The sequence below is a fragment of the Zonotrichia leucophrys genome, chromosome 26 (genome assembly GCF_028769735.1).
Source record: "Zonotrichia leucophrys gambelii isolate GWCS_2022_RI chromosome 26, RI_Zleu_2.0, whole genome shotgun sequence".
Lineage (NCBI taxonomy): Eukaryota > Metazoa > Chordata > Aves > Passeriformes > Passerellidae > Zonotrichia > Zonotrichia leucophrys.
This window is the reverse complement of record NC_088195.1, coordinates 993,491-1,006,360: the sequence shown is the minus strand read 5'-3', so window position 1 is coordinate 1,006,360 and position 12,870 is coordinate 993,491. Positions and strand designations below refer to the sequence as shown.

At 51.8% G+C, this 12,870-nt stretch overlaps 1 protein-coding gene across 1 annotated transcript in view; it reads right to left on the bottom strand.

Moving 5' to 3' along the window:
• Window positions 1–433: 433 nt before the first annotated feature.
• Window positions 434–12,870, bottom strand: part of PLXNA2 (plexin A2) — a 136,241-nt gene continuing 123,804 nt past the window's right edge. Inside the window, exons 28-32 of the mRNA XM_064733278.1 lie at window positions 11,821–12,011; window positions 10,554–10,723; window positions 8,570–8,782; window positions 7,736–7,886; window positions 434–6,790 (exon numbers count right to left, since the gene is read on the bottom strand). Coding sequence (XP_064589348.1) covers window positions 6,695–6,790; window positions 7,736–7,886; window positions 8,570–8,782; window positions 10,554–10,723; window positions 11,821–12,011 — 821 coding nt within the window. The 3' untranslated portion in view covers window positions 434–6,694. The remainder of the gene's footprint in view (window positions 6,791–7,735; window positions 7,887–8,569; window positions 8,783–10,553; window positions 10,724–11,820; window positions 12,012–12,870) is intronic.

Below are 12,870 nucleotides of genomic sequence, written 5' to 3'. Positions count from 1 at the left end.
ATCTTGGCTTGAATTTATGAAATGGAAGCAAAAGTGTTTCACCTCAAGGACTGAGTGTTTCAGGGAGGGGAAAACACAAAGAACTCACCCAGGTCTTTTATTTACAAACAGGGTTTGCTGCTCCTGCTCTAGGAGGGGAAATAAATGGAATTTCATGCTGCTCCTGCCTGGAGCTGGATGGGCTTTAAGGTCCCTTCCAACCCAAACCAGTCTGGGATTCCCACTGAGTAAATGGCCGATGCTTAAGGCCCAACCAACATCTGGGATTCCACTGATTAATGGCACTGGATGGCTAGTCCCCTACAGCCCAAACCAGTCTGGGATTTCCACTCACCCATTTCTTGCTGCTGGGATTCAGTAAATAAATGTTCCTCACACAATTAATGCCATATACTGGAAAATAAGGAGCTACTCAGGAGGGGTTTTTTTAACCAGTAAACTTTATTTATATATAACAACAGTACAAAGTGAGTCCTTGGCTTGCAAAATAGGAGTGTTTCATATTTACAATAGGTACACAATAATATATTAGAATAATAACAAAACCCCCTTTTATTTCCTTGGAACATTTTTAAATACTTAAACTTTCTTACATTTTTTTTTCCACAACACTTGTAAAAACAACAAAAAACAGACAATCATCTTAAAAAAAAATATAATACAGAACTCCAGTGTGTCAAGTATAACGGGGAGGGGAGGAGCCAGAGAAGGACACGGTGGAATGGGCACAGATACAAATTCAATTCCTTGTTCCTGCCAACACACAAATCCCCTAAAACTGCTGGGGGCTGCTCTGTAAGGAGAAGGGGAAGAAGAAATATCAGAATCTGTTCCATGGCTGATATACCTCTACATTCTGTGACGTTTTTGGGGGCACTCCAGAAGTTTTTAGTACCTGTACATTCCCTTGCCCTTGCTGCTTCTCCAAGGTGCCTCAACACCAGAACTCAGCAGCAAGAGAAGGACATTTCTGCTGCATCTTCTGAAGCCATGAAAATCGTGGCCAAATCAGCTTTTTTCCCTCCCCAGGGCTCCTCGTGCCCCTTTGTGTGCCCAGTCCTCGGGAGGAGAAGCTGTTGCATAAACTTCCAAGCTTATTCGAAAGAGAGGTATTAAAAATCCCAAAGGAAAGGCCATCCAGGAGATCTGGTGTTTGATTTGGCAGCCCTGGGAGGCCCAGGGGGTTTGGGACATTTGGGATATTGTCCGTGCAAGTGGATGGACCCTGCGGGCCCTTGGGGCGCGTTCCTCCACGCTGCAGAAAGGGAATTTCTTCAGGATTTTATTCCACGGTTACAAAGGAAGGAGAGGGGTGGGAAACACAGGGACAAAGGGGGATCTGAAAGAACAAGCACAGAGACACTGCCATGCTCACAGCACGGCCACAACACCGCTGGTGCCACCTCAGACACCCTGCAGGGACAGAGGGGCGTTTCCAGCATGGAGCAGGGGGGCTCTGCCATCCCACCCTTCCACGCCCCCTTCTCTGACCCCAGCACCCCAAAGAGCACCCTGGGGTGCAGGGCACACACCACAGAGCCCCAGTTTTCTTCCAGGAGCCAGGAAGGCACCGGGCACACCCACAGCTGGGGCTCTGGCTGCTGTTCCATTGCCTGCCCAGAACAGGACCAGCACCCACATCTGGGGCTTTTCAGGTGAAGGGGCTTTAACAAAACCTTCCAGACAGCCAAAACCTCCCATCCTCTTCCCCTGCCAAACTAACCTGACCACAGTGCACTGAAACTGCACATTTGGGGTTGCTCAGCTCAGCAGATCCCCACCAGCCCCTTTGCAGTGCACACACCTCTGACTCTGATTGTTTCCCCACTGAATGTCTCATCAGTAAAACCAAACCATCCTGCCCATGCAGGTGGCCTCAGAGCTGGCCCCAGAGCTTTGTCCTCAGCCTCTGACCCGCTGCCCTCTGGTTTTGGGTCCAGGCTGGGTGTTTGCACCAAGGACAGGGCTGTGCTCTGAGCTCCTCCTCACACACAACTCCGTACAATGTCACAGCTCCTGCACTATTGCCTTGCAATTCCTGGTGCAAATGTGGATCTGGAATAGGATGGCTGAAGCTCTGTGGCATTTTAATGCATCTTTGATGTCAGTTATTTCCCCTCCTCAGAACATTTTCTCTTCTCTCCAGGGCTCAGTCACTCGTGAGCTCTCCCTGATGGCCCAGCTTATTCAAGTCAGTCTCTTTTAGTTTCATTTAGTTTGGGGAGCTGAGTCCCTGTGACAGGTGAGCTCTGACAGCACAGGAAGCTGGATGGAGAGCAGCCAGCGACAGGAGAACGTGGCTGGGCTGCTGCCAGGGAAGGGGCTGGAGGCTCTGGAGCAGCACAGGGGCCGTGCTGGGAGCTGCTCTGCCCTGTGCCAGCCTGGCCTTCCCCACCCCTGCTGGCTCCTGGGGACCTCTGGGAATGAGACCTTGTTTGGAGGCTGTGCCCACTGCAGGAGGGGATGCTCTGACCCTTTTCTCACACAGATTTAAACACCAAGATCCCCACAAGGAGCTCAGAGCCAGCAGCGAGCAGAATGCAACCCCAGAGCCCCAAACCCTCTGGCCTTTGCCCTCCACGTGCCCACCCAAACTGTTTCCTACGTTGGGACATTTTTTGTGGAGTCCAGTGGAAGGTGGGAGGGAACACTGACGTGGGGATGGGCCACCAGGATTTTAAGACAGAGTGTGGAAGGCACTGCTGTGATGAAGGTTGGCACTGCACTCATTGTCCCCAGCGTGTCACAGCCCCAGCCCTGGGGAGGCACCGCTGTCCCCACGTCCATTTTTCAGGGAAAAACCTGAAATTCCACACCTGGGATGCTGCTGGATGCAGCCAGGCTATGGCAGCAGTTTTGTTCCTCAGTGCTGGGTCCTCACTGCTGCACACAGGGTATCCAGGGATATCCATGCTGGATTTCACATGGTGGGTCCCCACTGCTGCACACAGGGTATCCAGAGTTTCCAGGGATATCCATGCTGGATTTCACATGGTGGGTGCTCACTGCTGCACACAGGGTTTCCAGGGATATCCATGCTGGATTTCCCAGGGTTTCCAGCCATGCTGATCCCTCCTGCCTCCCTTCAAACCCCTCCTTTATGGCAAAGCGTGGACCCCTCGCTGCCCACACCCTCTGTGGCTCCTGGCGGGGCTCAGGCAGGGCCAGCCGTGCCTGCGAGCTCCCCTCTCCTGTGTGGGGTTTGATAAAGGCTTTCAAGGTGGAGAAGCGTTTGATTAGCACCTCGCTCCCCCTCGGAGTGGGTGCTTTGATAGCTCGTGAGCAGAAGATGAAAGGGAATTATTCAAGCGGTGACACCAGGCAGAGAGATCCCGGCAAGTGACGTCTCCCACTTTGATGTTGGAATACCTGAAACGCAGCGAGCTGGAGACTCCAAACTCCAGGCAGCCTTGCAGGAGGAGGGGGGCAATGAGAGGGACGTGAAATCGTTTCATCTAAGGCAAGTGCCCCCTCCTGACCAACCCTCGAGTCCAGTTTGCTGCCAGTGCAAAGAAAATGCCATTTCTGAGATCTGAAGCTTCCTCCTCCCGAAGGAGGAATGGAAATGTTGGATGCAAACAGGGCAAGAGATTCCCAGCGCTCTGCCCCAGGGGGATATGTTGCTTCAATCCATATAATTGCCTGTAAAGATCCATAATTAATGTCAACCACCATGAGAAGATGCTTGGCAATGTATTTGTAGGCCACCCCTCCAGCCAGGACTGAGCTGTTCCCTCTGCCATGCTCCCAAAGCTTTTCCAGGTGATGGAAGAGGAATTTTTGCTGTTTCCTTTGGGATTCAGTCGGAAGTGTAAGAGCTTACTGGTTTGCAAAGTGCTCCTGCTGCTTCCCCTTCTTTCTTCTCTCTGCTCAAATCGTCCCATAGCACAGAAGATGAACTCAGTTGTCCCTTGTCACCTTAATGTCCTCCCAGAGAATCCAGGGGGTGTGTGGGGACCTCCATTTCTGCTGAGAAAATACAGGGGAGGGGGAATGACAAAGCCTTGGCTTGGGGGCTGCTCCTGGCCAGAGGGGAGGGAGCAGGAGGAGGAAAGCAGGAGGATGAAAAGCTGCACAAAAACCTCTCAAAGAGATGCAGAGAGGAGCACCATGAGGGCTGTGGGGCAGGGACACTGTCAGCAGGCCCGGTGATGCACAGCCAGGCCTTTGCTTTGGACTGTACTTGTATTTTGGGAGTCCTGCAGAGGTAACTCCCCAGACTGATATTTGGAAGCATTTGGAAGTCCTTCAGGAGCTTTTTGGAGTGCTCTCTTTGGGTTTCAGAGTACCGTGAGAACTTGGAGAACCCAAACCAACAACCACAGCTAGGACAGAGCTGGCAATCCCTCAGCTAAGCTGTGTGATGGATCACTGGCAACAGCAGGAACAGAACCAGCAAAAAACCTGCAGGATTTCAAAGCCTGACCCTGTGCCATGCCCTGGGTACCTGCAGCCAAGAGCAGGCCAGGCTGGGGATTGCTCCAGGGACATTCCTGGGCTCTGCAGTGCCTGACTTTTAGTAGGACTTTTGCACATTTTTGCCTCAGAAATGAGATTCACCATGGAGCGGGATCCCTGGGAAGGAAACTCAGATAACAGGCAGCACAAACACTGCTCTGCCCACAGTCTCTGTTTCTGCCACTCTCCCCCTGTCTCAGTAAATCCAGCACTCAGGCTGCTGTAAATGTCAAGAACTTATTGCACAAGGTTGATTATTATCATCGGTATTTTCTGCTTTTCAGAGAGACTCACAGAAGTGGATTACCAAAAGAAAGTGGACTTGGCATGGCTTTTACTGAATGGTAATTAAACCAAGTTTCCTGAGTATTTCTCTACGCGCTTCTCCCCTCCCCTGGTGCTGGACTGCAGGACGCAGAGGGCCAGCTGGGCTCCTCCAGGCAGGAATGCTGCAGGAGGGGGATGGAGATGGAAATGGATTTTCCTTCAACACACACTGGCTGCAAACAAAGGTCCCAGTCTGGTGTGGGACTGCCTGGGCAGACACCAGGGATTATTTTGCTGCCATTGCCAAGCTCCTGCAGCCAACTCTTGTATTTCCATCAGGCGTCCTCTCCCTGCCCTCCCCACTGCAGCCTGCACACGTATCAATATTTACTACAGAGAGAAATATTTACAGCACTCCTTCCCCTCCTGGCACTCCACAAAGGGACACACATAAGCTTTGGTGTCTTTGAAAGAAATAACACTCACAAACATTTGCCTGTCCCTGGCCACAGGAGCGTGTGCCGTGGGGGCCAGCAAGGAACTGAGGAGAACAACGAGACGCCGACACAGAGACACGACAGCAGAGCTGGCTGGCCCGGGGGTGCTGGTTAAGGTTTGCTCTTGCCTGGAGCAGAGATTTCTCTCCCTTTTCCAGTGGAAATGCAAGTCCTGGCCCTGGGTGAGGCGGCAAACGCTGGAGGAGACACCCAAAGGGAGCCTGTGCCCAAGGACTGCACGTCCCGCAGAAAATCAACAAAATCTGCTCTCCCAGCATCCAGGCTCTTCAAGTATTGTCACCGTAAACATCAGGGTTTGGGGGGTGTTGCTGTGAGAAATCAGAGCTGGCTGCTGGAGACCCCCAAACTGACCCTGGAGGTGTCAGCCCAGCTCTGCCTTGGCTCACGTGGCACCTGCAGGAACCAGCAGTGGACACTGAACGGATCAGTGTTGGTCACTGTTGGATCACCGTGGCCATGCTGGACACTGCTGGATCACCATGGTCATGCTGGACACTGCTGGACACTGCTGGATCACCATGGCCTTGCTGGACACTGCTGGACACTGCTGGATCACCATGGCCTTGCTGGACACTGCTGGACACTGCTGGATCACCATGGCCAAGCTGGACACTGCTGATCAGCCAGTGAGGTGGGATGCAGGTGGAAAAGGGAAAAGCAATGAAACTCAGATCTTCCCTCATTCAACAGTAAATGGGATTTAAAAAAAAATAGATGCATTGACATGATATAAATACATGGATAAAGCTGGATTTCAAGACAGGTCGGATGATCTGGTGGTTTTGCAATTCAGGTAAAGTTCCTTCTAGTGCCTCTAAGTTACTCAGCCACTGGACTATTTTCGGGCAAAACTGCTATTTCGCTTGTGTAAAAAGGTGTGGTGCAAACTTGTGCTCCTACGTGTTGTAAGAATCCCAAGCGAAGACATTTTGGTTTTCCAGACGTTCCAATTGTGTGACAGTCCGTTTGCAGAATGCCTGAGCCGTGTCCTTGGAAGGCTCTCAGGGACAGGATTCAGAGCTGATCCTCCTTGCCAGGATTATCTCTATGGCCTCTGTGGTTTTTGCTCTATTTTTTTTCTTTTTCTTCCTTTGTTTTTTTTTTTTTTTTTTAAAAAAAAAACCCTTTAAATAAAGTTTTATTTTCCAATATACATTAAACAATTTTCATGCAAAGCAGCAGTCGTGGAGACATCCAGACTTTCCAGGTTCCTTCTTTGCGCGTACACTCGAAAAAATGATCCACCTTGCTTGGACTGTGATGGAGATGCTTCATCTTCCCTTCCTGCCCTTCCAAACCGGATCCTGTATGGTTTTTGAACACAGTCAGTCCTTGAGCCAGGCCCTGCTCTCTCCAGAAGAGCCTTGGCGGGTGTGTCCAGTGCCTTCCTTGCTTGTTCTCCCTCCGAATTCCCGAGCGATGCTCTGCCCTTTGCTGCCCGTGACCTTTCCTCAGCTCTCGAAGGACATGGCCCCAATGAGTTGCTCTACTTTGTAAGCCAAGCGCTGCCTCCGAGCCTGCTCGTCCTGCTCCAGAGCTCCGATGAGCTGGGGGGGAGAATGGGAAAAGGGGGAAAAAATGAATCAGAGAGAGAAATCAGCGTGAGAGAGGGGGTGGGAGAGGCGGGTGGGCAGTGAGTGTGAGCAACTCCATGTGAGGAGCTGTGAAATCCCAATAAATAGCAAAGCAACGTGCCTGTCGTTGGTTTGTTGGACCCCTCCATACCCACCCAACAAAAACTACTCTGGTGCCTTGGACTCCACATTTCTGGTGCCTTGGAGTCCACGTTTCTTGTCTCGTTTAGCAGGAAAGTGATGAGATTTTTCAAGCCTAATGGGAAAATAGCCGTGGCGTTGTATCACAAATGGCTACATGCAGTTCAATGACAAAACCCTTCCGTTTCACGGACATAATTACAAAATCGGTTCTTCTTGCAGAGAAATGAAGGGGTGGAACAGATGGCGAGAACTTGGTTTCAAGTGATGCATTCATTAAAGGAGCTCAGGCTGCCAGGAAGCCTTTGCAAACAGGAGCCTGTGCCACTACAACAGGGATTTGGACCGTGCTGCTCCCAAAGGACACCGAGGTTTCTGGGGAGCTTTGATGGGTCATGAATATTTTCCACTTCACTGGGTGCATGCCAGAGCTGAGGTATCCAGGTGCTCCCGCAATATTTCAGCTCTCAGTCCTCCTGGGGAGGATGCTACAAGTGTGGCCAATCCCAAACCCCTCTGTGCGTGAAGAGAACAGCGGGGCAGGAGCGGCGCCAGCTACAGCCGGGCTGAATCCAGGGAAGGGAGGGCAAGGAGATCCGGGAGGCAGCAGAGGGATCCCTACACAGCCCAGCACTGCTTCTGCTCTCCCACACACCTGCCATGGGGGCCTGTCGCCCTGGGGACATCACCGTGGCCCAGGGGACACTGCTGCCTAGAGCACACCATTGCCCCAGGGGACACCACCATGGCCCAGGGGACACTGCTGCCCACACCCACCTCCTCGCTGTACTTGCTGACATAGGAGTAGATCTCGTTGAGGGCGCTCAGCATGTTGAACTCCACGGCGTGCAGGCGCGACTGCTCGGCGAGGTAGGCGTTCATGTCCTGGTCACTGATGGCCGGGAGCTTGGCAATGTCGGCGTAATACCTGCAGGAATGAGGGGGAAAATGAGAAACAGGAGCGCCACAAATGTCCTTGTGCCCCCTGGGATTTAAGCTAAGCTCTGCAGGGATAAGAACATATTTTTGTTTTGTGTTTGCATCCAGCAAAATGGGATTTTGGGCTGTAATGAGCTGAAAACAGGAGCAGCGGTGCTTGGTGGGGCTGAGAACCACTGCTGGTCCTTGTGTGTCACAGACATCTTTTATGAAAATCCTTTCCTTAGGATCTTTCCTCCTGAGAAGCTGAGAGGCCTCAGGAATGCAACAGGTGCATCTGTGATTGGTCTCATGGGGTTGTTTCTAATTAATGGCCAATCACAGTGAGCTGGCTCAGACAGAGAGTCCAAGCCACAAGCCTTTGTTATCATTCTTCCTTTTCCATTCTTAGCTAGCCTTCTGATGAAATCCTTTCTTCTATTCTTTTAGTATAGTTTTAATATAATATATATCATAAAATAATAAATCAGCCTTCTGAAACATGGAGTCAGATCCTCGTCTCTTCCCTCATCCTCAGACCCCTGTGAACACGGTCACAGCTGTGCTTCCCTTCCACTCGGGATGCTCTGCCCTGAGATCCATGGGGTTTCAGAGCACCCTGCACCCACAGGATGCTCTATCCTGAGATCCATGGGGTTTCAGAGCACCCCCAGTCCCACGTGCTGCCCTCACCTCTCCACCCAGCTCTTGTAGCTGGGGATGTCCTTGGCGTACAGCAGCTTGTTGGAGGGGGAGTCCTTGCCCAGGCGGTGCTCGGAGGTGGAGCAGGAATCCATGAAGGTCTGAGCCACCACGGACAGGCAGGCGTCCGTGATGCTGCCCTTGTGGATGTCGAACACGAACTGAGGGTTTTTGATCACGTTCACCCAGAAGCGCAGGGGAAGGCTGGGAGGCAAAGGGAGAATTGGAATGAAATGAAAGACAAAAGGAAAGGGCTCGTGCTGTGGATGGTGCTCCCAGGCAGAACACGAGTGGTGGGGAGAATAAGAGAAGAATTTAAACAGGAGCTGGGCCGAGGCCATCAAGCACCAGTTGCTGCTGGTGGACCCTGCCATGCCCAGGAGCTGCTCCAGGCTCAGATCCCACACGGAGCAGTGGAGGAGATGAGGGGCAGGGCAGGGCTGGGCAGTTTAGGGGTGCTGGGGCAGCATCTGCAGGAGGAGCCCATCAGGAGGAGCTCCCCAGAGCAGGGTCAGTGTGGGGTGAGCCCTGGCACTGATCAGCTCTGCCCGGCCGCTCTCCAGGACCCGCGAGCTGGCAGCAGGAACCACAGGATTTGTCCCCAAATCCCGGGGCCTTTGCAATCAAAGGGGAATTATTATTCCTTTTTTTCTCTGGCTGTATAGCAGGATCAAAAAAGCAGCTGCTGCTTTCTATTACCTTTCAAGTCGCAGCTCTCTCTGTCTCTCCAGCTCGCTGAAGGCTGCAGCCTTAACTCTTGCAGTGCTGCAGGAGAGCAGCTCAGCCCCAGCCCCAAACACCCCAGCTCCCCCTTCCAAACTTCCATTTGCTTGGACCTGCTCCAGGGGCAGCCTTCTCCCACATCGCCACAAAAATTCCCTTTCTGGAAATGCTGCAGCTCAGCTGAGATGGGGAGAAGGAAGGTCCAGGCCTGGTGGGGCCTGTTGGCTCTGGCAGACCAAACTCTGGTGGTCATTGCTTTCTTTGTTTCTCATAATTTCTTGTGGTTCTACAGTTTTTATCCCAATAACTCCTTCTAAGGCTTTAAATTAATCGTTTTGAGCTTCCCACTGCCTTAGCAGGGAAGCAGTTTTTGCAGCCATGATGATTAGAGGCCTTTTAAACCACGAGGGACTCGGGGGAAAATGCAAGGTCTTCAGGGAACAACCATTTGTTGTGCTTTTTTATTCCTTTCTTGCAGAGGTAAATTTCCAACCCACAGAGGTTTTAATCCTAAAATAGCAGCAGAGGCAGAGATGTGGGAGCTCCCACTGCTTGGAGAGGCTGGACCTGGCTGCAGCCCTTGCCTGAGGCATGCAGAGCTGGCTCCTTCTCCCTGTGCCACCTCCTGCCGATGCCCAAATGCTCCAGGTGCTTCCCAAAGTGATGGGAAAGGTGCAGCCACTGGCTGAGCTCCCCTTCCCAGCCAGCGCTGGCATTTGTGGCACAGCAGGGCTGTGCAGGCAGCACAGGGCAGGCACTGGAACCTCGATTTCCACTCTTTCCAAAGTCCAGATGTGCAAATCTACAGCCCAAGGGCAGTGTCCAGCTCCCACCCTGGGTATAGAGACAGCCAGGCTATCTCCCTTACCTTCTAAATCAGAATATTTCAGGATTTTAGCATCCTGTGAACACTGGCAGCCCACCGAGGCTCCCACCCCGTGAGCTTCGTGTTCTGCTTTGGGACTTGGCCATTCCCAGCCCATCCCAAAATGATTCCCCACATCTTTTTTTTTGTCCAGAATCACAGAATACCCAGAGAGACAGCCAGGCCATCGCCCTCCCCTTCCAAATCAGGATACTTCAGGATTTTAGCATCCTGTGAGCACTGGCAGCCCACCGAGGCTCCCACCCCGTGAGCAGCACACCTTTGTGTCCTGCTTTGGGGCTTGGCCATCCCTAGTCCATCCCAAAACCATCCCCCACACCATTTTTTGCCCAGAATGCCCCAGATTTGCCCCCTTTCCCCCGTTACCAGTTGCTCTTCCAGGTGTGCCGGACGTCGGTGTCGTGGATGCCGTGCTTGTCCGCCTGCTCGTCCAGGAAGTCAAACATGTACTTGATGGCCAGGGGCAGGGCACTGCCGCGGTGCACCGTGCTGAACAGCGTCTCAAACAGGTCATCCACGAACTTCTGCAGCGTGCCCTGGTGGCAGGAGGGCAGATCAGACAGATTCCAGCTTCTTTTTGTAATGTAATTTTATTTAGGGGTTTGTTCGCCTAGCGCAGGGTGGGGGGAATTGAGGTTTTCTTTCCATTTCACCAAGGGTTTCAGAATTTCTGGCTTGTGGGCTTCAGTCAATGAAAAGGAGATTCCCAGAGCCAGAAGATACAGAGGGGATAAATGAACATTGACAAACATCACCCCCGGTGTGGTCAGAGACACCTGGTCTGGGAAATGATTGATAAGAGAACCAAAGCACCAGGACCAAATTAGCACTGAAAGGATCAATAACCAATAGGAGATCAAGTGCTGAGAACTGTGTGATTTAGAAGCAGCGAATGTGAATTTCCTTGGAGGTTTTATGTATAAATAGGTGAAAAATTGGGTAAAAAGCCATGTGTGATGGAATGATTTTCATTGCACAACTCAGGCTTGTGTGGATGAAATAATTTCTATTGCACATCCTGGCCAGAATAAAGTAATCCCTAATTCTCTAATATTGAAAAGATGCTGTTGGAAGTTTCTGTTTTTCCTGCAGTTTTGGTGACAGAAGCAGCAATCCAGGGGATGAGAGGAGGGACAGGCACTCCCTGGCCAAGCAGTGGTGGCAGGAAGGGACACCAAATGTTACCAGCCCCAAAAAGTGCCACCACAGATCCCATGGGAATAGCCAAGGTCAGGGTCTTTCAAAAAGCTCCAGCCTGGAGCTACTCACTCCTTTACTCTTTATTTCTAACCTGAAATAAATTTATTTTTGCTTTCCAGAGCACAGCTGTGTTATCCACACTGATGAGCACATGGGGAAAGGCAGGAAAATCATGTCTGGTTGAGGGAATGGGTAAATATTTCCAGGCACTGCTTCATTCACCAATTTGTGAATTGGTGAACACTTTTAACACTGTGCAAAAAAAAAAAAAAACGGAGAATTGCAGCAAATGCCTTGAGTGTGAGGAAATGTGGGCTGTGCTTCTGTTGCTGCTCCAGGAGTTTCCCAATCCCAGGAGAACCCAGCCAGGTGGGAGCTGAGCGTCACCAGGACCCCTCACCGTGCATTCCCCATGTGAACCCAGCCCAGTTACCTTTGTGGCCAGCAGCCTGGTCAGGTAGATCTCAGACACCATCTTGCTGCCCCTGTCCCCCTCCTTCTGGTCGCCGTGGTCGTGGTTCTTGACCAGGTGCCAGACCTTGACGCCGCTCTCCAGGTCGGGTGTGATCATGGGCGCGCGCGAGCGGAGGCTGTCGGGGCTGCCCGTGTAGCGGAACGTGGAGTCTGAGCCAGGGAGAGAGCCTGGTCACGCTCACAGCAAACCCTTCTGCACCTCCTCAGTGCCCTCAACAGGGATGGTAACGCCCAAATTGTTGGCACTGGGTTTTTTTTTTGGTGGGGAAATGAAATGGAAAATCACCGCGGTTTTGTTTCGCGCGCGTTCTCGTTCTGTGCCGTCAATATTTGGTGTTTGGCAAAAATCTGTGGTGGTCTCCATTCAACAAAAAACCTCAGAATTGAGCTTTTTTTCCTCCCATATATGGCCTTCCCTGCCCCATTCACATCCTTTCCTCCTCATACAGATCCACACAAAAATCCTCCCTGAGTCACAGCTTGTACACACGACCCCGGGCACCGACTCCCGCAGAAGCAGAGCTCCAATTTCAGGATTTTGTAAATAATGAAGAGCTGCCCAGCACAGCCAGCACAAAGGGCAGGAGAAGCTGCTGAGCTTGTCCTTGAGGCTTTCAGGAGAGCAGTGAGGACTCAAGCTGAGCATCAACAGCAGAGCTTGAGGCCAGTCCTGCACCCTGAGCCATCCCTGGGCTGTCCCTGCAGGGAAAAGGGAGCTCAAAGGGCACCAGGGAACTTTCCCTGAATTGCTCAGAAACCATGGGGGATGTGGCACATTTATTGATATATTTCCCTTCCCAAAGAATGTCCCTCCCTGGATCCCCAGCATCTCCAGGATGAGACACGAGGCTGAGGAGCCCAAATGTGCCTTACTGGATTTTTCCTCCTCAAAGAACATTTCTTTGTTCTCTGGGAATCTTGTGCATTTTCTCAAGTTTAGCCTTCAATTCACTGCTCCCCCTCCTCGTCAGGAGTGCGGGGATCGATCGTAAATCAGCTGAGGGAAATA